Source organism: Stigmatopora nigra, unplaced genomic scaffold (assembly GCF_051989575.1).
Source record: "Stigmatopora nigra isolate UIUO_SnigA unplaced genomic scaffold, RoL_Snig_1.1 HiC_scaffold_25, whole genome shotgun sequence".
In the NCBI taxonomy this organism is placed as follows: Eukaryota; Metazoa; Chordata; class Actinopteri; order Syngnathiformes; family Syngnathidae; genus Stigmatopora; species Stigmatopora nigra.
In genome coordinates, this window is record NW_027551604.1 from 3,385,078 (window position 1) to 3,409,593 (window position 24,516).

Sequence of the window (24,516 nt, forward strand, 5' to 3'; positions counted from 1 at the left end):
GCACTGCACTTGGTTTGTATGTAATAAGGATATTTTTATATCTGTTAAAAATCTTCATATATGTATTGTTTCATATCATGAGCTGAAATGATTTTAACATTTGCAAAAATGGTTGTGCTTTTCTTTCTGTAAACTTGTGTGTTAATTTCTCATCTTAATTTAAAAGTTCCCCAAACTTTTTCCCTCAAATAGTAATGCAAAAAATGTGACAAATGGGTGCACTTCACAAAATTCACCGCAAGACGGCGACAAAGCTCACAACACCAGAACCAGTTCACATTTCTATCTTATTTTAAAAGAATTGTTGCCCAATTTCTTTTTGTTTTGTTTTAAGAAAGTGCCAAAAGAGTTACTGCACTTAAAAAAACAGCAGATAATATCATTTTTTAAGGATCTTTTTATATCTGTTACAAATCTCCATATACCTATTGTTTCATATAATAAATTGGAATGATTTTAACATTTGCAAAAATGGTTGTGCTTTTCTTTCTGTAAACTTGTGTGTTAACTTCCCAGCTTTACTTCAAAGTCCCCAAACTCTTTTCCCCCTCAAATTAGTTATGCAGGCAAAATGTGACCTATGGGTGCGCTACACAAAATTCACCGCAAGACGGCGACAAAGCTCACACCACCACAACCACATGAGACAAAATTCAATAATTTATACAAAAAAACATGGAATTCTCTTTGTTTTAAGAAAGGGTAGCCCTTGTACAAGTACTGTATACGCTTGTACGTATTTAACGTCACAATGTGTGCTCAATACACTTTCATGCTGACAAAACACGTTGCCGTACAAATTGACAAAGTTATAAATAATAAAAGGAAAACCAGACAAAAAATAGTTTTGATATAAAACACCCTAAAAAGACGCTCTAAATAAAAAGCTACCCCAGATATGGTGGAGTGTCACCCAGCCGTTTGGGTTCAATATCCATTCTGTACAATTATGTTCGAGTAAAAAAAGAAAAGAAGCGAACCTACTAAAAAACAGTACATAGCACTTAAATTCAAACACAGCACTCGTTCACATTAACTTTTGTCTTCCCGGTTTTAAAGTCACATTGGTAGCATTTATAGGCACAGTAATTCATTTTGTGATCCATGATAATAAGTCAGTGGATTCCAGTCGTGGACAAGTCTTGCCTCACTGCAAAGTCCATAAAACACACTGTCATCAAATCCAGAAGACTTTTAAAGTACAGTTGAACTGCTCAATCAATGATGTGTCAAATAAGTATACAAATTCAAGTTGAGAACACGTTCACAGATAAAAATTGCATTATAAAGGTAGAATATTTGAATCTTTCTGGGGGGCTATCCCAAAGTCACTAGGTCATTTCTGTATTAATATACAGGGTGTTCCAAAATGTTTGACCCCATTTTGCAAGCCAATCATTTTTATAAGACAGTGCAGCGTACCTACTTTAAAAATTTTGCAAAGAAGGCACCAACTACAAAACTTGGCACCAAAAACTTTAAGAAAAGGGCTGAAATGTGGTTTTCCACACTTGCTCTTGTAACATTCTTCCAAGGAGTATGCAGGAAGGCTTCACAAACCTGCTCCACTGTTTCTGATGTCTCAAAATTATTGTTTGCAGGCCGTACTCAATGCAAAATGCGCAATAAACAGGTCAACATTTTCTTTTGCTAAAATTATAGGTGTTACTCAAAATATCAGACCTGGTGTTTTAGTTGTACTTATGGTGCACTACTTTTATGTTATGATAGGCAATTTGTTCAAGTGTCAGAGGCACCAAAACTCCCAAATAGAGGTCAAACTCCACACTGCAGTAACCAGGATTTGAACCCTGACACACTAGAGCGAAGACAACGGACCAGCCACCGAGGCCACAGGCACACCCAACAGTAATTGTATACATTATAGATCCCACTGCTTCTCACATTCTAAACGAGTACTTGAGCAAATTGCTCATTATAACATAAGAGTTTACACCAAGTGGTATTGCCAGGCTGGGATTTGAACCTACGGCACCTGAAGTGTGAAGCTGATGCACTAACTACAGAGCTAAGAATCCTCGGTAACATTAGTGCTTACAGTACATTGTATTCCCTTTCAGGGAAAACCAAAAAAAATGAAGTTCTACTTATAGTTTCCTGTATAAGTTTTTACATGTATATGTAAATGAAGTTTTATTTGTATGGTTTTGTGTATAGGTTTTTAATGCATAGATAAACCCTCATTTCTTAGTATACTGACCAGGATTTTATTCCTTCTTTTAGGGTAGTGCACCATAAGCCCAACTAAGATACAATATGTGATATTTTGAGCAATACATGTTATTTTATCAAAATTAAATGTTTACCTGTTTAGTGCATATTTTTCCTTGAGTTTGGCTTGCAAATACAAGGTGTTCCAAAATGCTTGACCCCATTTCTTAGGCCAATCATTTTGAGACAGCAGAAACAGTGAAGGAAGATCGTGAAGCCCACCTACGTAGTCCTTGGAAGAGTGTTAGAAGCAAACATGTGGGGATCCACATTTCAGCCCTTTTCTTTAAAATTTGGGTGCTAAATTTTGTAGATGGTGCCTTCTTTGCGAAAATTGTAAAGAATGCATGCTGCACTATCTTGGGTGACTAAGTCCAAGCATACTCTAACACACAAAATGCCTTTTCTTTTGAGGTGAATGGCATTTGTTAACCTGAAAAGAGAAACGCCAAATGTTACTCACAAAAACATGAAAAGTTTCTACACACGCTGTGAAAATATGAGGTCATTCCAACAAAAATTGTCAAAAATGATAGGCCTAGGAAATGGGGTCAAACATTTTGGAACACCATGTATACTGCAATTTTGTTTCAGTAGTTTGACAGCCTTGCAAAAATGCAACACTGAAACGGTCGAAATTAAGTGTATTGTGACTTTTGGAAAGCCTCCATATAAAGTATACTTTAGTTCATTTTAAAACACTTAAGAACTGCATTGTGATAGTAAAGCATTTTCATTAAATATAAAACGCTCGTGAAATTTTGACAACATGCTTTTGCATTGGGCAAATATGTGATAAGACATTGTTTGAGCTGGAGTTGTTGAATATGAAGTTGGGTGAGGTATTTTTCAGCAGAAAAATGAATTTGAATGGAAAATGCATTGAAATTTGTATTCATGTATTCTGGCAACATTCAAATTTCGTGCAGAAAAGACAGTTATTATTTGCCTATTTATTAGAGCACGATACAAAATAAATGTACTCGTGATCTCAGCTGCCCTCTCATTTCAAAAAACATATCTCCAAAAGCTTTAATATTCTTGTATAGTACTAAGAAAACTCCAGGAATACTTCCATTTTATAAATCTCAATGATGCATGTGAATTTTTCAAAAGCTTTTATGAAAAGGACAATTTTGAGGTATAAAATGAGCAAACAGATTCAATTTTTATTCATTTCTAGGAAATAAATAAATGACTAGATTTGGAGGAATGCAATATAAAACATTTTGGAGTTGAATTGTTTTGTTTAAAAAGTAGTTTAGTCTTTCTTTAATTATAAGAAACACTTCCAATTTATCAAAAACTTTAGCCATAAAATTTGTAAAATAATCCAGATATACACTGCACGTAGTTTGTATAGTATTGTATGTAATAGGGATTTATTTTATATCTGTTAAAAATATTCATATACGTATTGTTTCATATTATAAATTGGAATGATTTTAACATTTGCAAAAATGGTTGTGCTTTACTTTATGTAAACTTGTGTGTTAATTTCTCAGCTTTACTAAAAAGTCCCCAAACTTTTTCCCCTCAAATGAGTGATGCAGGCAAAATGTGACCTATGGGTGCGCTTCACAAAAATCACCGCAAGACGGCGACAAAGCTCACACCACCAGAACCAGTTCGCATTTCTATATTATTTTAAAACAACTGTTGCCTAATTTCTTTTAAGAAAGTGCCAAAAGAGTGACTGCACTTAAAAAAACAGCAGATAATATCGCTGTTCTCGTATTATATGTCCACAATATTAAATTATAAAATGATTGAAAACATGACTTTAATTATTTAAAAATAAATAGCATGGAATAATTTAAAATCAAGATCCCACCTTGTTGAAATGGCATCTTCGTAGTGGGTTAAGTTATTACCGGTAGCGGGATCCAAAGGTCGTCCATTGATTTGCGTCCCGAAACAGACAACTGCAGACATTCCTTCCTGTCAAGCCCCCCAATGGAAGTCTACTTCTTCAGACACTGGTACATGAGGGCTCGCGGATTAAGCATGTAGCGCTCCGAGCCGAGCAGTTTGGTGAGGTACTGAGGCACTGGAGGCCGGGGGGCCACGTAGGATACGGTGGGGCTGACCGCCATGACCTCGGCGATCTTCTGTTTCATGCTGCTGATTTCTTTGTCCTGCCTCAGAAGCTTATCTGACAAACGAGACAAAAGCACCATCAATATGCATCATATAGTAATGTCATTGAGGTCAGTTATTCCAAAAATGGAGGAAAAGACGCTCTTCTGTTGGAACAAAATGAATTGCTCCTATACATACAAACAAGAATGGAATTTTACCTTGACGGTGATGGAAAATATGGAATTTTCATTCAGCAGGTGGTTTTGAGATGGGAAATTATTTTGGAAGTTGGGTTTTCTATTATTATTAGTTTTAGGGCAATCTCTTGACCAATTGATGGAAAAAATAGTCTTCCTCTGCCCAAGATTCACATGAACACAGTGAACAAATTATTATTGTGAAATGAAATTGAACACATTAAATTAAAAATCATAGCTCTGCTAAGTAAAATAAAATGTTTACAGGTTAAATATAATACTTTTAAAGTTAAATATGACTTGATTACTAGCTATTTCAATCGCCAATAAAGAAAGAAAATAAATGAAGTCATTACAATTTCCTCCACTTTACTATTCTGGATTTGTTTTTTTAACCTCTTAAGGCTTATTTAAATCTTTCTCTCGAATTCAAATATTTGTCTCATCCCAAATCAGCTTGATAAAGGCTCCTGCTTTGCTGACACCCTAACGAGGATTTACGCCATGCATGAATATGAATGGAAATGCACAAAAAAAAGCAAAAATGTTGCACCTTGAGCAATCTCCAGCTGTCTTCGGGCATCACCTAGCGCTGAGAAGAGGTCGAGCTTGATGCGTGTCTCGGCGCTCAGGTTGTACTCAAGATGCTGAGCCTTGTCCTGAAGGACCGACAGAGTGGACAGCAACATTTCCGTGTCCTTTTCCACTCCGCGGTACTTTCCTAGACCCTAAAAAAGGGAAAAAATACAAATTAGAATACATTGTTATGTTTATTTTTAAAGAGCGCACTTACATATGTATCAAAAGGATGATGTTATTGATCTTACTTAAATATATAGGTATAGAATTTACTTAATAATCCTTCTACCCAAATATTTTTGCTCTATCATGTGACCTAACAAAATTACGTTGGAACCTGTGAGCTCAGAGCTTGACTTACCGTGCCAGTGGTAATAAAAAAAAATGCCTTTCTTGACTGTTTTAGTAGAGCATATAAGAATATATACCAATAACTACCTCTACTTCACTTTGTAGATCAAGAACCCGGCTTTCTTTCACTTGATTCTGCAGCTGTAGATGTTTGTAGTCTGCTTCAAAATCTTTAACCCGTTTCCTGAGCATTTGGCTTTCGCTGTTTTCTAGCCTGCTGTGAGACACAAAAACATTGTGCATGGTATTAAGGTTATAATTCAAATCACAGTATTTTAAAAAATCATATTTCCACAGTACAAGACAGACCAAAAATCAGATGGTGTGCCTTAAAATCCGATGCAGTACATGAAATAATCATGGTAAGACATTCCCTTTATCACACTATCATCTAGTGGACTCAAACACTAACCCCCAACTACCACTAGTACTAACTACTACGTCTACTGTGTCCTATATATATGCAAGCTATGTTAAAATCTGACATTTAATGAAGGTTATAGTGCAGAAAATACGATAACACCATTCGTTGTAATGTTAAATAGTAAGTGGGGGTACCACAATAGTACATTGAGTGGGTTTCTTATACTACAAGGTAGAGGGCAGTGGAAAGGTCTTTTTACCTGGCACTGATGGTCCTTGCCACGCTAGCCGCCTCATCGGGTCTGTGAGCTTGGAGCTCCGCCACCTGCCTTTCCAGCGAGATCCTGGCCTCAGTCTCGGCTCGCGTCTTCTTCTCCAACATGGCGCTGGTCTGCTTGTCTCGCTGTTTGGTTTTGCTCAAGCACATGATCCTATGAGGAGAAAAAAAAGGAGGTTATACGAAGAACATGCAAACGGTTTAACAACTCTCATCTGACAGGAAACCCACAAAGAAAATGGTGTGAAGTAATAAGTTCCAATTGTTTGTAATAAAATGTAATTGTTGCAACTGAGTTTTAAAATAGACCGGTGCTGAAATGGAAGTGGAATAATATGTAAATAGTATCTTAATTTCTAGACAAGATAGAAGAAAAATGACTACAGATTTGGGAACTTATTGATTTTCTGCTGTGTAACATTTTAACAGATTTTCCCTATGAGTACAAAGCATGACGAGTATCTTTCTACTTTGAATGGCAAGACATAAATGTCTGGGAAAAAATAACAATAAAAAATTCATACGTTTCGTGCTGGCATAGATTAAGCTGGCACGAGTCTCATTTATAAATGAGCATTGTAAGTCTGCATGAGATATTCATTTCTTATCGCAGTGACTTAGACGTGGCTACATGTCTGACATTGGAGTGGTTGGCGGGATGGTGATTTGCTGGCAAACGGTGAGAATCGGCGCTCTGGTAAAAATGCCATTGATTTGGCAGCCCACTCACTTGCCCTGCAGCAGCATGTTGGAGTGTCGCAGAAGGGCCACTTCGGGCCTTATGCTCCTCTCGCTGTTGGTCAGGTTGCAGATGTGACTCCTCAGCTCCTGCTCACTGTGTCTGCTCACCTGCAGATCACCTCTCAGCTTCCTCAGCTCCTGCTCCAGCCTGGCCATGAAAACAAGAGCAGGGTCAGAAAAAGGAGAATGTCAGATCACCAAAGTCCTATAAATAGAAGTATGGAGAATTCAATACTATCTAAATTAGAGGTGTTCGGTTCAAGGCTGCACAATAATGACCAAAAGTGCCAAATATAACATGTCTTAAGTGATTATATTGGAACAGTGGCTAAATTATTGGAATTAATATTTATTTTGCCTGATTCTTGAAAAAAAGCCAAGTTGTTCAAATAATAATAAAACAAAAAACTATCCAATGACACAAGTACCTTGTTTGAAATGAAAGCTTCATACGATTCATTTTTAAACTATGTACATGTCAAATCATTGCTCATAGATCAAAGCAAAATATGTGACTAACTCATAAGTCATTGCATTTATATGTAATTGTTATTATTATTATTTTACCTGTTGAGCTGCTCAGCATGCTGATTCTGAGCCACTGTCAAACTTTTGTCTGCACCGTCCCGGTTTGGGCTGCCTGTTTTTCCGCTGGATCGTTGTTTCTTTTCCGTCCTGCTCGCAGGGGGCGAAGGAGTGGCACCGTTCGTGCCCCGGATTTTGGGTGAGGAGTTCTTCACTACACGTGCAGCCTTGCTGGCCTGCTCCTCTTGAGGTAGTTTTTCGGAGGTCGCGGAGGATTCCGGCTCCGTCGAGCAGTTGTGGATGGACACCCTGGAGTCACTTGAGTTGCCTTTAGACAACAATGGCTTACGGCTCGGTTCAGCCAAGCGGACTTCTTGCGTGGCCTTCTCGGGCGCTCGCTCCTCGTTACGGATTTGGAGGCAGTCTACGGTGTGGGACTCGTCTTGGGGGAGTACGGTGCCGTTTTGACACTGGTACTGAGTCAAGTCAGTCTTTGACTTCCATTTGGAGGCTGGAAAGATCAGAGCAATTTGTCATGTACCACAAAATATGAAGTTGAAACTCATCTTTTTGTTGTCCCATAGCTAAAAACCTCAACACTGTTTCTTTGTTAGTAGTAACCAATTTGTTCTTAGTCATGCCATTTGCAAACTATTGTCTATTTTCCCTGTCAGATGCATTGAAATGATGTCGGCCCATTGATATCCGATGTGACTTACGTCCATTGTCAGGTGCCATCTTGGGGTAAAGTGACAAACCCGGTGGAAGCGAATGTTGCAGCAGGTGCATGTGGAAGTCATTGTCACTTTGTACTGCTTTCTGGATGCGCAGCTTGAAGATGTTGGTAAAGTAGCAGGTGGCGTCAAAGCCCAGATATACCACCGGGTATCCGATGCTAAATCAAGAAAGCACAGTGAGACAAATGCAACATAGTTTTTCAATTTGGTGGGAATTAAACCTACCAGTGAGCTGCAAAAAGATGCGAAAGGTTGGCATGGGAGCTCTTGAGGTCTTTAAGACGAAGTGAAGCCTCTGTGTACACAAGAAGAATCCACAGGGAAACTGTAGAGATACAGATACCCTTCTCTGAGAAGAAGAGAGAATAAAGGAATATTATAGCAGAGATTTTTCACATGTTTGTCCATCACATAAGATTTTGGACAAAGTCAACATGCCTACCTGTGTGCCAAATGTAATTGAATACCACATAGGTGCTGGCCACAAAGAAAAGCCAGTGTAAAGGAACAAAAATCAAACAAAAGATGTCCAGTGTGAAGGCAGCACACACAAAAACCACACAAATGACCTGCAAATATACAAAGTTGTTCTTTAGATGCCTTTGTTATCATCAATAATAATGCAAAAAACATGCAAACTAGACAAAGAAGCATTTTCACAATGGAATAAACCTAAAATATAAAGACATTGCATTTTACAAAAAGTGTACACCAAATAATATGTCACAACTGAGGGTAACTCACCAGCCCATGGCAATGGAATGTTGTGTAGACACTCCCAAAAAAGAGCCAGCATGGCCACAGGTATTCCAGGCGAAATTCCAGAAGAAAATCAGCTAGGAGCACCAACATCCACATGGCCATACATTTCAGGAATGTGTATGCACTGCAAAAAATGATCCAAATGAATACATCAATATGTAAAAGAACAAACAAGCGTCTAATTCTACACTCGAGTTGTTTCAATTCTGCTCCATGTCTAAACAGGGCAGACAATAAAGCGCAAAAAAGTGTTGAAGTCCATTTGAAAGACGTCAAGATCCTTTTAATTGGAGCCAATTCATAGACAATAAGTGTCTTCATTTTTTTTAACGAGACCACCACAAGGCCCACAGGAAGAGTGGTGGTTTGCTTCCTTTGTTCTGCTCATCCATAGGCTGCTGTTGCCACATCGGCCCTTCTTTGTTTGGTAACCATGGCAATATTTCATCTGGAGGAGAGCGAGACAGCGAGGGAGGGGGGGTTGGCGGTCTCCACAGCATCCTCCGACACATACTTTCAATCCTAATTCTTCTCAAACGCCACCACTTCATTTTTCTTGTTTAAATTGGTCATTCATGTGAGAATCAATCGCAATAATTACACTGCCACGTCCAAAATACGATATTTTCTAACTAATAACACATTTCAAGTATTTGTTATTCAAACTATAAAAAATAATACGGAAAAAGTAGACAAAATATTGGAATTTACACTCCCTATAGTGGACCTTGAATACAAGAAATACATATTTCTGTTGATTTAGGCAAGAAATTTCAATGTGTAGTATTTTTGTTCTTAATTACATATATATATCCATAAAATATGGATAGGTTATCCCATTTTGAACATAATGACCATGTTTAAAATAGGATAACCTATGACTAATTCTATTGTAATTTCAAATTTAAAAAGCAAAATTAGTCAACATTTCCAGCAGCTTTCAAACAAAGAAAATAATTAGCCAACTACAGGTTTGCACAACTGCAACATAAATGACACACACACACACACACGGAAAAAGATGTGTTCAATTGCTAGTAAAAATTAAAATAGCAACAGAAGCAGGCTAATTGTAACTTATTGCATCTTTTTTTTGTCTTTAGTGTGTCCGCATGTTGGGGGGGGGGGGGGGGATGGTGTTAACACAAACGCACATACGCACACAGACGCACATATACACGCGCGCACGCGCGCATAAAAACAACAACAAGGCAATGTGGAGGTGACGTGATGCAGACAGGTGAGTAGGAGTGGGTCTGACATGCACACAAAGACGCGGACGGGCATAAGCACAACAAAAGCATGGCTGACTCTCTGTCTACCTTTCAGATAGCCGCTCGCTTATTTTCAATTTCTTCATCTTTCGGAGCCTGCTCGCGTCCACGTAACGTTTCTTCATGGTAGTATCTTCTTTCTTCCTCTCCTCGCCGCCCCTTTGTCTTCCACCGCGACGGGCGACGAAGAGGAGGAAGGCTCGTTTTCGGAGGAGATTTCACTTCAACCTGGCCTGATGACGATGACGGTGAAGATGAGGATGATGCTGGTGATGGGGGGTGCTGGTGGTCCTGATGTCTGGGAACGAAAATAGGGGTACCAGTCAGTAGACGCGCGCATGCGCAGTTGAAAGCAAGCGCGCGTTGTTAAAGTCGAGGACTAAATAGCTCCTATTCGAAACACGACGAGTACCCGATCTGTTTTATTTATTATTATTATTATAAAATGGGGGAAATAAAGTAAACTATTAGAAACGTTTAATTCCATAAACTGGCCATTCAGTTTTTTTTCTTCACAAAAACAGCAATCACTACAGTGGACAGCTATTCAAGTTGTTTATTTTTCAAGTAATTTAAGTTTATTATTTTCTTAATAGGGCAAGTCACTATTTTAATTTTCTTTAAAAAGATATCTTATCATGTTTTGTATTTTTGTATTTATTGTTATTTTATAGCCTGATTAAAACTTTGAAGCAATGTTACTGAAAATTACATGATTGAAATGACCCCCCCTAGACAATTTGACTTGAAAATACAGACTGTGAATGCTCTTTTTTTTTTTACAATTGGCTAGAATCTACCATGGTCAACAATACTCACCAGCAACACCATTAGCATTGATTTGCAACTGGGATTTTAAACAGTGCCATAAGAAAATAAAATCAATCCAAGTTCCTTAAAATTTCCCTTCCAAATAGATTCAGGTGTTTACCTTCCATGCCAAATCATGGTGATGTGGGAAAGGATTGTTACCACAAACACATAACAACATTTTTTCATTTTTTCTTCACCCCATAGGTGTGGCAAACCTTTGAAATTTTGACATTTACAAATTGCAAAATTTGGCTGCAAGTATTGCTACATTGCATAAATAATCTGTTGCACAAATGCTGTGTATATTTATATTTTGAGTATATCAAATCTATATATGGTAACACAGCTTGTATTCAATATGTGCAATATGAGAAACAATCTTTGAAGATACAAAGGGAACCTTGAACTAAGAATGACCGACAGAAATAAAGATATAGTTTTGCGTAATCCAAATATGACAATTATCTTTTTTTTCTAAGTGCATGACCTAGGAAGTAATGTTTTTTTAATGGAGCCCTGTAATAATGGCAATTCCCTATTTTTGGGAATGCTTAAAAAGCACTATTTAAATCTTAATTGTAATTTTACTTCACAAATAAAGTTTTGTTTAACATTTTTTTACCATTATGTAGCTTTCCTGGCAAGTTTCATATACTTTAAAGTACTAGTGAATACTTGAAATTTTATTTTTAGATGAACACATTACCTACAGTATCTTTTTATACTTTTATAACCATACCATAATGTATTGCATCCGAAAGAGTAACACATCTCTAAGGATCTAAACTGGTAGCCTTCAAAAATCAGCTTTGTGGTAATTTAGATACTATAATTGTACTGTATTGTTTGGACAGTGTGAGTTACAATAGTGTGGAAGGCATTAAATAATTTCTATAGTATATACGTGACACCAACATCGATTAATGGGGATGTCAAGGATGAGGAAAAGGAACCGAGGCTTCCAATCCCAGATGGAGTGAATTGAGGACATCCTGCTTTGGAGAACAATGGATGAAGGAAGTTCTACCTGCAGCTTTTGGCTCATGATCCAGGTGGTTTTCAGAGGGCAGGTGAAAATAAACCCATGGAATTCAAGTGGGTTTGGAAAAAGATTGCCGTATTAAAACTTAATTTTGAGCGTCAAATTTAGAATAAGGTGCAAATGGGCAAATCATGTGGTTAAGAACCAACCTCATTTTGATTGTGATGTAACAGTGAGAGTTTTTACAGATTAGCATCTGCTAGAAGCATTATCAGAATTAGTAACTGATAAGCAATACAAACTAGCATATTGGGTGGGGAAAGTCCGAATTGAGGACGATGTTATTCGTGTTTTGCAAATATGGAAATACCTATTCCACTAGTTAAGTACATAATTATTTCTGATTTCTTTTGAATTGCAGCACCCATGAGTAAAAAATAGAAATGCGATTCCTAAATATGTGGGCCTACAATTCAGTTACCCGGTCAACTGTCTATAATTAAATCCGTTAAGGCTGTGGTGGTAAATGAAAATTAAAAAAAAACTGTGTTATGCAAAAAAAACACCAGCCAGGAAGTAACAATAAAAACTCTAAAAATAGATCAATCAGGCTAATTTGCAAGGAACACACAACAGGAACAACTGGAATGACCATGTTGTTGAAGGTCATGTGTTTAAAATGACGTGGCAGCATGTTCCCAAGTGTATAAAAATCAAACGGTGGTGCCTAGTGGGTATCAGCCCTGGATTTCACCATGAAGCTATTCCTCCTGACTTTCTTGTGCACCTTGTGCCTCTGCGCTTTCGTTGAAGTGTCAACCAGCTCAGAAGATGACGTGAACACCGAAACTGTAAGTCACTTAACAGTTGTCGTTGTCATTTTGTCCTATTTTATTCTAAAATATCTCTTTTCCCATTTCTGATCGACCATCCAGAAAAATGGTGAGTTGATTATATGACGGCCCAGTAAGCTCATTTTTCAGTCATTTAGTAAGATTGTTTTTTCCTGCTGCTTGACTTTTAGTCAACGTCTTGGCTACATCTTCGGAACAGAATGAGATTGTGAATAAGCACAACAATCTAAGAAGAAATGTGCGTCCGAGCGCTAGGAACATGCTGAAAATGGTAAATGACAATCTGATGTTCGAGTGAATAAAATCAAGTGAAATAATCTTACGTGTATGTGTTGTTCCTCCTCCTCAGAATTGGAACAGAGAAGCTGCATCCAATGCTCAAAGATGGGCCAACACCTGCTCCATGAGCCACAGCTCCAGCAGTGATAGGGTCATCAGTAGTAAGTTGCTTCAGGACATTATATTTTTTCTAAAATGACAAAAATGAAAATCCCAGAGTAAACATTAGACAATCAGGAAACCATTCATAACTGAAGGGGCATTTTTGCATCTTGCAAAATGCTGATTGGTTTGTACTTTTTCCTAATCACATAGAATGTATTGAAATTGTGGTCCATAATGTCAAAAGTGTTTCTTTAAGCAACCCTTACTTACCATATTTATTCCAATATAACCCGCATACGTGTATAACATGCACCCATATTTAGTGACTAAATTATCCTTTTTTTTTCTTCACTTTTTCCTCACCTCACACCAAGGATTGCACTGGTACTAGTAACTAGCAAATGACAAAACATTTATTCACAACATATGGTATGGAATCCTGGTAAAAATATGAACACAATTCTCAAATGGAATTACCAATTTTAAATCCTTAAAATCTAATCCATCATCATAATGTCAAAGTTTGATTCATCATTATCATCAGACTCACCAAACAATTGATTCCATTCTTCATGAGTTCTTTTTTTCAAGTGTGAGCACTGGCCAATAGAACGGGCTGTGTCCTCTTTTTTGCAGCTAGCGGCTGTGGAGAGAACTTGTACATGTCAAGCTACAAAAACAGCTGGAGTAACGCCATCCAGGCGTGGTATGACGAGGTGAAGGACTGGCGCTACGGAGTGGGCTCTGTCAATGGAGGAGTTGTTGGACATTTCACACAGGTAAAGTATACTTTATCTATATAAGGAACAACAGGGAGGGACACTAGAACAGGCGTGTTTGAATGGCCAAAGTACTGGTCAATTAAACAGGAATTCTTGGATTCTAATCCATGAATAAAATAATATATAACATACATTTTCAACCCCCATTCTATTCTATTTATTTATTTTTAAATCAAGGCTGGTTGAATTATTGCAAACTACTAGTTTCTGTACAGAACTTCAGACTGAGTCAATATAGACCGATATTTAAGTATTGTTAAGTCCAAAGTCTAAATAGTAGAAGGCAGCATCCAGCCCATAGTAGCACACTAGTAGATGTTTTGTTCATTTTTTTATTTTTAAATGGAATAGTTGAATTTGTATTGAGAAATATTCAGTACATGTTTAATATTTTTACTTATGTACTGTACGGATGTGTATTTATACTAACATACATAGAAACTAATTGTTGCAACCTCCACAACCGATACGAGGATGCACATTATGAACAAAATAAATAAATTGTCCCTTCCCAGGTTGTTTGGTACAACTCCAACCAGATTGGCTGTGCTATGGCCTACTGTCCCAACTCTCGATTCAAGTACTTCTATGTCTGCCAATACTGCTCACCGTAAGTATACAGGAAGCATTTTCACTTGAGTTGCACAAATAGCAACTTCAGCCTATGCATTACATTTTGCCTGTTTATGTAAAAAACATGATTTTATGAAATACCTTTCAGTGGAAATTACCAGTACACTCACCCCTACAAATCGGGACCTAGCTGTGGTGACTGTCCCAACGACTGCGAGAACAAACTGTGCAGTAAGTAGCATTGCCATTTTCAATAATCCACTTTGAGAAATATTGTCATGCTGTCAGCCAATCAATGGAGGTTATGGAATGCCATAAAATAATCTTTTTGCCCTTCAGTGCTCTCTATTAACACTTTTATGATATCCTCCCTCCATAGCTAACCCGTGCCCTTACACCGACCAGTACAGCAACTGTCCTGAGCTGAAGGAGCAGTATACCTGCAACCACAGTAGTGTGAGCGCCTGGTGCCCAGCTTCCTGCAAGTGTTCCTCTCAAATTTCCTAAATACATAAAAAATGCAATGAATAAATGAAAATCTGACAACTTGCATGTCCGTCCCATCATTGTTCTTGATCCTTTACTTCTTTTCATGACCTTGTTCTGCTGGTCATTTAACTTCTCAAGCACTTCACTTTTATTTGTCAACATGAATCAAAGATTCACATCGAAGACTTCCTATTGCATTCACTTCTACTGTCTAAAAAAATATATATTAAAAAAAAAGAAAAAAAAAATATATATATATATATATATATATATATATATATATATATATATATATATATATATATATATATATATATATATATATATATATATATATATATATATATATATATATATATATATATATATATATATATATATATATATATATATATATATAAAATATAAATAAAATATATATATATCTTTTTTCTTTGTACATAACATGGATCTTTTCCTCAAACAAAAGTATATCTGTGTTTTTATACACTTTGGTCAATTCTGCTGAAAACAAAGAATATATCAAATGTCTTACTTCTATTACATTCCCATTGTCTCAGAGTTAAACAAAAATGAGAGGATTACCTGAAATGGGTGGAGTCAGAAAGAGAGATAACGGGGTGAGTCTTTCCTCTACCAGTGCGTCCAGTGATAGCGGATGTCCTCCCGCTTGGCGTAGTGCGATAAGGCCCATCATGCCACTCTGTGGGCCTTATCGCCTTCAACAGTGAGCTATGACTGTTGGTGCCAAGGCCACAGGATGTTCAGGACTTTATGGCATCACTCTGTCCTTCTGGTACTACTCTCCATCTTCTCTATCTTGTATAAAAAGTACACCCAAGCATTGTGAAACACAATTGTTGGACTTCAAGACATTTTGAGACAAAATAATCTTAAAAAGTTGTTATTCCTAAAAACATGACATTTTCTAAAACGGATGCAAATCAGTTCTTACCATCAGTGCGTCCAGACTGAAGACATGTTCATTTAGTCTGCTGCTTTATCTTCCTCTAGATCAGAAACAGGATGTCGGGTGTGGGGAGAAAAAAAATTTGACAGTTAACTCCAGTTAAAGTGTGTGATTCTCAGAGCAGAAGAATGCTTAATTTAAACAGAATATTCAATCTCTACTGAATTATATAAAACTAACTAGTACATACTTCTTCTGGAGGTCACAAGAATCAGTCAGAAAGAGCACTCAATTAGGCAGTCCACTTATTTCTCATACCACTGGGAAGCCTCATTTGAAAGAATTAACCAAGTGCAATGACATCTACTATATAGAAAAAAATAATGCAATGCAGATCTAAGCCTAATTAAAAAACACAATGGATTTGAGGCCTTGTTATCCACACATTTACTAAATTATCTATCACGATTTGCACTATAAAATGTACTACTGCTACTATTACAGTTTTAGCTTGTCCCATGAGGGGTCGCCACAGGGGCTGAACTTTTTCCATTTCACCCTGTCCTTTGTTTCATCCTCCCCTACCCAAACTAGTTTCATGCCTTTCCTCACTACGTCCATATTTCTTCCCCTATAGACTATAAAAATGCATATTGGAAAGGAACAAGTGAGCTGCCAAGAAGAGGCCCCCAGTTGAACTAACTTTGGCCTTTAGCATGGGTCAAAAACTCAATTTATCCACAATCCATTGGAAATGAAGTCAGAGTGAGTGTGGACACACCCACTATTCCCTGCAAAAAATTTTTAACTGAAGAAAAAATACTTCATTTTTCGCCCCATAACAATGTGCATTGTTTGCTTAGTGCGACTTACACTCAGGTGTTAATTGTAGTCCGAAAAATACAGTAGTTGTCAAATATGAGGCCATAAAATTCCTTCAATTGGTCCCTGGGCCATAAGTGGGCTCTTGCAACAGGAGCCACCTGTTTGTCGGCATCCTCAACTACATGACGTTCTGATGAAAGCAAAACGTGACGGGCGCGGGGCTTCCACGCTGACAATCTTTTCAGCTTTCATCACATGTTGGGACGGCATATCTAAGGCAAAAGTCTAAAACAAACACTTTAGCACAGTCACATGCTACACTATTGACAGATCAAGTTCATGGATAAGGCAAAAAACACCACTGTAACCACATCACTCTCCCGTATGGAAAGGTAGACATACTTCCATATATTGTCCTAACATTCACTTAAGCGATGGCCTCGGGTTGCTGCATACTCCATATGTATGCCGAGTACTTCCTTAAATCCACGTCATGTTATTGTTTTATGAACGGCGTTTTCCCAGCATGCTCAGCGCCTGCTTCGTGTCAAACATTGGGCCTGGCCTGTGTTGTTTTTTCTGCGTGCCAGTGTTATCCTCATGCCAAATGTACATTTAAACAAACAACGTGTACAAAAGGGCCTAGAGCTTAAACCGCAGGAAAAGGTTTAAGGAGGTGAAGGGCAAACACAATGTAGATGTCAAAGTTTAAAATGGAAAGAATACTGATAATGTATGATTTGTTTTCTCCCATAAAAGAAATGATGTATAGGGAATTGGGCATACCATATGTTATCTCTGATTAGACCACTCTAGGCACAAATGGGAGGTAAAAAGATTTAAGTTGAACATTAAAACATCACAACTCCCAAACACCGCTAATGGTACCAAGCTATAAACCTGACACGCAACAGAGCTCCCTAGAATTTAATGGAAATAAATATGAATTTGTTATCCTGTTGCAGGTAGAAATGGGTGTGCACACTTGTAAAACCACATTACGCTGAGCAGTTGACTGGTTTCACTTTCTTGAAAGATATATTATTGCACTTAACTATACAATTCTTTACTGCACTACAATACACTACTATATTAATCTTACATTATTAAATTTCTGAAACGCAACAGAGCTCCCTAGAATTTAATGGAAATAAATATGAATTTGTTATCCAGTTGCAGGTAGAAATGGGTGTGCACACTTGTAAAACCACATTACGTGGAGCAGCTGACTGGTTTTACTTTCTTAAAAGATATATTATTGCACTAAACTATACAATTGTTTACTGCACTACAATACACTAAATTAATCTTAAATTATTAGATTTCTGACAACCAGTTTGAGTACTTTCATAAATGGCCAAAATTCTAAGATCCTGGGAGGTCTTCAAACATTTTCTTAACTAGTGCATGAGCTTGTTGTTCTTTTATTCTATCTTCTTGCCACACTTTTTGCATCTCTTGACTTAATAATAAATAACCCCCCACGGGTCTTTACATTTTCTTATCGCGGCTGCCGCAGAGTAATCTGAGACGGACGTTTGACATTCACACACGCACGAGGGGGGCGCTTGCTGCTGTTATGTGTGGTGGAGGAGGGAGAGCATTCCTTCTCCTCGTCCTGGTGAATCTGGTAGCCATTAGCTGGTGTCAGCCATATGTCGGGACGCAATCTATTAGTCCTACTCCAAAATTGGTCACGAGAGGGTCAATCTTTCAGGGTTCATTATTTCAGAGACATTCTTTGTAGATATATGGTGTGAGAAAATGAGTTGGAAGTTGATTACAGGTTTAAATGCTATCCACAAGTTGACTGACAAGTTATGTTCCATAAACATGCTCATCATAAAAAACACATTGCAAATCATATTTTCCCACTGAAATGAATTGTAAACATTGCTGTTGTTTGAGACATTAATGGATCACATCACAGGTATTGTGAAGTTGTCTGACCATAAATAACATGCTTGGCGAGGATTATATGGAAATGTTTCAAATAATCTAATTCATAATGGGATTCTGAGCTCCCTATGTGGCGCTTGGATTGCTAGTCAGGTCATCTTTAAGTGGACTGTAGCACACTTTTGGTTTTACTACAATTATTTCAATTGGGAATTTAGCCTTTCTTATACTTTGAACAAGGAAAATGATTGTTTAGTCCTTGATTCAATAAACATGCAATAAAACAACAATAGGAGTTTATAAAAAGCAAAACAAGGAAACCCTGCCTACCTTTTAATTACTTTTCAATGGCCATTTTCCTATGGTTGACAATAGTGGATACTGCAATATCAGCTATGTAACAGTAACAATGAAACTCAATTCCAAAAAAAATGCAAAAACTTTGATACTCTTAGTATATCAGTATTTTTAGGTTTGAAAGAAACTGTGAGAACTTCTCTACAGTCTTGCACGCAAATGTGGAAATTCCTATGAATAACAAACACATTAAAAAAAGTGTTGACAGCCAATAGCAACATAAACCACATTTTGTTCACATAATTAGTCAATCGCATTCATCAAAATCTTCCCATGAAGCTAAAAGTTGCATGACCTGATGTTTGGACAGACCATTCCTATTGCTTTACAGTATGTTTGACAAGAGCCATTAATCACAACGTATATACAAAGCTTCTCCCAATGGTATGGTGTATCTTGACGTTTGCGTGACAAGAAAACGCTCAGCCCACCAATCTTTTCACATCCTGTGCATTGAAAGCGCGCTCCCCTACGCCAATGGAGTCGGGATGTTTTTTTTTCTTCCTTTTTTTTACTCCCGCATCCACAGAACAGAACCCTCCTCTTCATGTCACTATTCTATGGGAAGGGTTGGGGCCCAATCATTTTAGTTTTTAATAGGATGCAGTGATAACATGGCAGGTTGATTGCCACATGGAGCCAAATGAGGAAAGGGTGCGGCGAAGGGGGCCTCAATTAGGGGCCGTCTAAAGAATGTTACGCGATATAAAGCAATTACATGTCGCTGTGACTAGGAAGCTCTGTATTAAATGTCAGGATGAACCGCTTGGGCAAATAAAAACTAAAAATTGTGTCTTTTCAAGGCTCTGCTGGTACAATTGTAGATACTGTAACATTCAAAACAATCAAAATGCCATTTACGCATGACAAGCTCATGACCACCCTCCTCTTCTTGGCTTACAAACGTATAAATTTAAAACACGAGAGGATCTTATCGTACATTTCAGGCTTGCAATGGTCTGAGACCAGCGGTCGGCTTGTTTTATCTTCCTAATTGAGGAAACTCGAAAGTAAAGCAACGACTTATCTGCCTGCGTGAGCAAACAGATGAAATCCCACGTCGGTGCAAATTAAGACCTCCTCATCCTGCCCGCCTCCTCCACAGCTGGCACACACAAACAAGCCCACACCCCCCAAAATGGGCCACAAACAGTAAGAAAGGGGTTGCAATGACCCAACGGGCAGGAACTGACTCTTGCAATCAAGGTATTATGTAATTCTAATCAGAGCATAGTAGGGAGGAACTTGAAAGGGTTTGGATTGTGGACCACCGCCAGTTAGTTTGTCCAGATTTTTTCCACATGCGATTCATTTGAATGGATGAAACTGTTCCCATTAAGCAAGCTTTGAAAGTATTGAACAGTAAGCCAAAAAATGCACCACCACTATCAGATATTTAAAAAAACACAAATGCCTGAGCTGGAAAAATACTGTAAAATATGCAGATGCCACCTTAGTTGACAAAAAATTCCAACACAAAGCTCCTCCTCCACTACAAGATTTTGTACCAAAAAAACAAAATCCAAAACAATAACAAGACATGGCTGTAGAGGTGACTGTTTAGTTTGCTTAGAAAAATGCATATACAAATGCATATCAACATATATGTTCATTAAAATGACTATAAATATATTCAATAATATCTACTGTACAGCCCAACAAATCCATTTTTGCGACCCAGGAAAACAAAAATTATGAGTGCCAACCTTATAATTTATGCTTAATTACTAGCTATCATTTGTTGTGTGTATGTTGTGATCATAGTTTGGCATGTATTTTAACTCATTCTTTGCCATTGGAGGTAAAAGGTGTCAATTTCTTTGGAACACAGACAAGGACAGTAAATGCAGAACACTCATTTATGCATTTTTTGTGCCAATGAATATGATTCCTTTCAACTTTGCTGAAAGTTCTACATAGCTATAATTTCTCCGCATGATCTTTTGCACATGCAAGGGTCCTGTCAACTCTGCTTTGACTTATGTTTGCTATACGTTCCACGGCAACACGAGAGGCATGCCGCTCAATCTCTCCCCACGCACCTGTTAACCATCCCAATGCTCTTACTGGTCTTCAAACTCCATCTGGACAAGTGTGCAAAGCTTTGAATTCTCAAAGTGTACAGCAGTTTGAAGGCATGTGAGAAACATGCAACATGTGAGCAGTTAAGGCTACTTTTGCTCTTATGCGTTTTACAGTTGCACAACTACATTACTATGACCTCTCTATTATTACATTTCGGGGAAAATGTCAAAAGAATTGTTCAAGGCAGCCACAAAAAAAAGATTAGCATTTGCTCTAATGGACTCTCACACACGTTTCTGATGTGAAACCCTTTGAAGTCAAAACCTAATGTAGGAACCCTTTGAATTTAAGTGCAGCATTGTCCAAGTGATGAAATTGGCGAGTTTCCTGGAATGCAGAATTGCAGCTTTATCTTTTCTCATTCTATGTTGTATTTGTAGTAAAGTAGTGATTTAAAAAAAAAACTTTAAAAAAGTGACGCAAGGCAACAAACTAGTATATGTTCGATGATCAAACAAGACATAAGAGCCCATCGCAAAAACAACATAAAGAGAGCTTGTGATTGTTCCTGATTACTGACATGCTGATTAGCCACCAGTGATGGCCTTCCTCTAAACTTCCAAGTTTGCTTATCAGAATAGGACAACTGTTCCCTCAGCTCCAGACACAGGAAACATAGTATGGAGCATGATCACGGACGGACAAGGTCCGGAAAGTCATCCTCTGCATTTCAGTTAACACACACACATGCAAACAACATATTGCTCTGGTATTCAATAATAGTACAATTCTTTACGTCTATCATTTGACTCACATTACACCAATTCACTCACAAGTATTTATACTTAAATAGTCTACAGAGTAAAGCCAGTATAATGGTTATCGGTCTTATGTGCATGCTGTTTTTTTTTTAACTAAGTAAAATCATCCAACTATCTCCCTGGTATAGACACAAGGGGTCTCTGATTCCGTTGGTCCAAGTTCCAATGCACAATATATAACTGTGGAGTTATAATTATAGTGTGAAAAACACTTTAAAGCTCCAAACAACACATTAATTATAGCAATAACAACTTGCACACATGCCATCCTATTCTTGGACCACTGGAAAAAGTATAGGGAATTGCATACCAACCATAACCTCAAAATGTCATGCATCGCTATTTTCATGAGGACCCTCTTGGGTTTTTTATGGCCTTTCTAGACCACTTTGCAACAATGCTAAATATTATTTCCTGATTTTATAGTGGGAATTGACAGATGGAAGTGATAGGATGGGTGATATTTTAAACAGCTATTTAAAAGATGGAGGTGATCACCAAAAAATCAGATCTTGTAGTATGTTTTGAATTATTTGAGTTCTGCATGTCAAATTCTGGTTTTCTTTGACATGCAACTTGGACTGCTTCCATATCTGATATGACTCCTGACAAAATTTCCAACACTAAAGTTTAGACCCTAAAGAAAACAATCGACTGTTATTGAAGGAAGTTGCTTGTATAGCTGGTTACAACAAGCTCCATTACTTTGAATTCAAAATGTGGAGTCATGGCATGTCTGATAAGATATCTTATACTACTACCTCAATGGCAAAGTTGTTACAGAGACTTAAACTAACGAACACAGCTCTTCAATAATTTACACTTTAGAGGGTGAATAAGAATACTTATTTTGTCTTGAATCCTAATTGTTTATCTTCCCCTCTCCAAATATTTAGGACCAAATCTTCTGGCAAAAAAGATGATTACAAACACATGTTTAAATCCAGGTTCCAAATGTGTGTAATTGTTTATAATGAATCCAAAAATGTATACTTTATGTGTAGCAAGTAGTCCCGAATGATATTTTGGTGGAATCCGTAAGAACGGTTTATTGCACTTATGTAAACTAGATTGGAGCTTGCTATGAAGTTTCCCACATTGTGATAAAATGATGTATTTTATAGTCTTGCCATTATTTTAATGGTATTCTAACAACCATATCTGCCAGTATATAACAGTGAATTAGATTTTTTTAACACTTCTCTCATCTCAGCCTTTATCCATCACCTTAAATGCCAAACGCTACATATTTTTGTTGTTCATTAAAAACTAATACACAACAACTCTAAAAAAATAATCAACCATTCCTCAATTCTACTCAGACCCATTGTCTCTACTCTCAGTGTGCCATTATGCAAAATGCACGATCTTCACACCATCTGGTGCATACATGAATCTTCCTGTACGGTATCCGACACTGCAAGGGTTCAACATCATGGCAGTCCTTAGATGAAATATCACTTGAAGCAGACATTCTCGGAATGGCTTTAACCAACCAGATGTACAGGTCAAATACAGGTTGGTTGCATTATTTGCTTTTAATGATTGCTTCTTGATTAGGAACAGGAAAAAAAAGGCACTTTTATGTGGTCATAAGTCATAAAACATTCTCCGCCAACCGTAAAGTACTTAGTTGGGATCTCACTGAGGAGCACAAGGCCCTGTGAGGGTTCCTCCTCCAGATAAGGCTCCCCTGCATGCATGTGAAGCAGTGTACATTGATCCTCTTGGGGTCAACAAAACATTCCTCGCTTAGGGGGATTTCTACATATGGATATGTATGCACATTTTGGATACGATCCAGAGACTGGTGTTGTGACATACATGTTGCAAGCACATTCCACAGAATCTCACCATTAATCAGCGACATAAAGCCATCTTGAGTCAGTACTCAGAAACTGTTTTTGCTACTACGTATGGGAGTTTGATGAATGGCTAAATGGAAGACCATTTTTTTCACAGACTTAGACATTATAGTTCTTTTGAAGTCCAATGTGGGAATTGTATGCATTTCTACTTCTGTTTTTAATCGGTTGTATGTTTCAAATTTGGGCTGGAGGTCTTTTTAAAATGGCATGTACAGTTCAATGTTAGGTGTATTGTCGTTGCTGGGAAATAGTAATGAGTCTGCAGCTGAATTGGTCGTCACTGCGACTGTTTGAGCAGCTGGCAAGACAGGGAGTTTAGGAATAAACAACAAGCTGACACGTGACCAAAATATCTGCCGAGTTCAGCTAAGAGTTCTTGGTAATCCGACAATGAGTGTTTTGATAATTGCTCAAATGTTAAAAAAAAAACTCCATTGAAGTTTAATTTGCCAGCCTCAATTTAAATTATTAAATTTTTGACATATGCAGAGGATGGGATCATCTTAATTCATCCAAACAAGCTTTTACTGCTGATGTGAAATGCTGGGGAGAAAATAGCACAGAATGTTTTCATCCTGAGAGAATTGAGTGGTAAATTTTAAATTGTATTCAGAGGAAAGGCTATGCTGTCTTTATTGTTTTTGATTGCGTTTTGACAGTGGTGAAATTATCTCTTTGAAACAAGTAAATTTACATAACTAAAAAGAAAGCATTGGGCCAAATTTGAGGAAAAAAAATACTGAAGAGACAACGGGCAGCTAACAGGATATTATCATCAACCGCCTGTAACATATTCGCTTTTTTTAAATTACTA

General features: G+C 37.5%; 2 protein-coding genes across 4 annotated transcripts; one reads left to right on the plus strand and one right to left on the minus strand.

Moving 5' to 3' along the window:
- Positions 1-642: 642 nt before the first annotated feature.
- LOC144192247 (macoilin-1) lies at positions 643-13,718 on the minus strand. 3 transcript variants are annotated; one of them, XM_077711358.1, is made up of 13 exons: positions 13,704-13,718; positions 13,093-13,238; positions 10,169-10,418; positions 8,829-8,970; positions 8,527-8,653; positions 8,310-8,433; positions 8,067-8,242; positions 7,390-7,858; positions 6,812-6,970; positions 6,065-6,235; positions 5,529-5,655; positions 5,065-5,239; positions 643-4,387 (listed from the first exon to the last, which is right to left on the minus strand). In XM_077711358.1, exons 3-13 carry the CDS (start codon positions 10,243-10,245, stop codon positions 4,197-4,199), a joined length of 1,938 nt encoding a protein of 645 aa, XP_077567484.1. In that variant the 5' UTR covers positions 10,246-10,418; positions 13,093-13,238; positions 13,704-13,718; the 3' UTR covers positions 643-4,196. The 3 variants fall into 3 exon arrangements, with proteins under 3 accessions (XP_077567484.1, XP_077567482.1, XP_077567483.1); XM_077711356.1 differs by having other exon boundaries at positions 5,529-5,658; XM_077711357.1 differs by lacking the exons at positions 13,093-13,238; positions 13,704-13,718 and having other exon boundaries at positions 5,529-5,658; positions 10,169-10,428.
- LOC144192250 (cysteine-rich venom protein triflin) lies at positions 12,945-15,060 on the plus strand. The gene is made up of 6 exons (XM_077711362.1): positions 12,945-13,040; positions 13,119-13,209; positions 13,790-13,932; positions 14,451-14,545; positions 14,657-14,739; positions 14,888-15,060. The coding sequence occupies exons 1-6, from the start codon at positions 13,029-13,031 to the stop codon at positions 15,013-15,015; spliced, it is 552 nt and encodes a 183-aa protein (XP_077567488.1). The 5' UTR covers positions 12,945-13,028; the 3' UTR covers positions 15,016-15,060.
- The last annotated feature ends 9,456 nt before the right edge of the window (positions 15,061-24,516 follow it).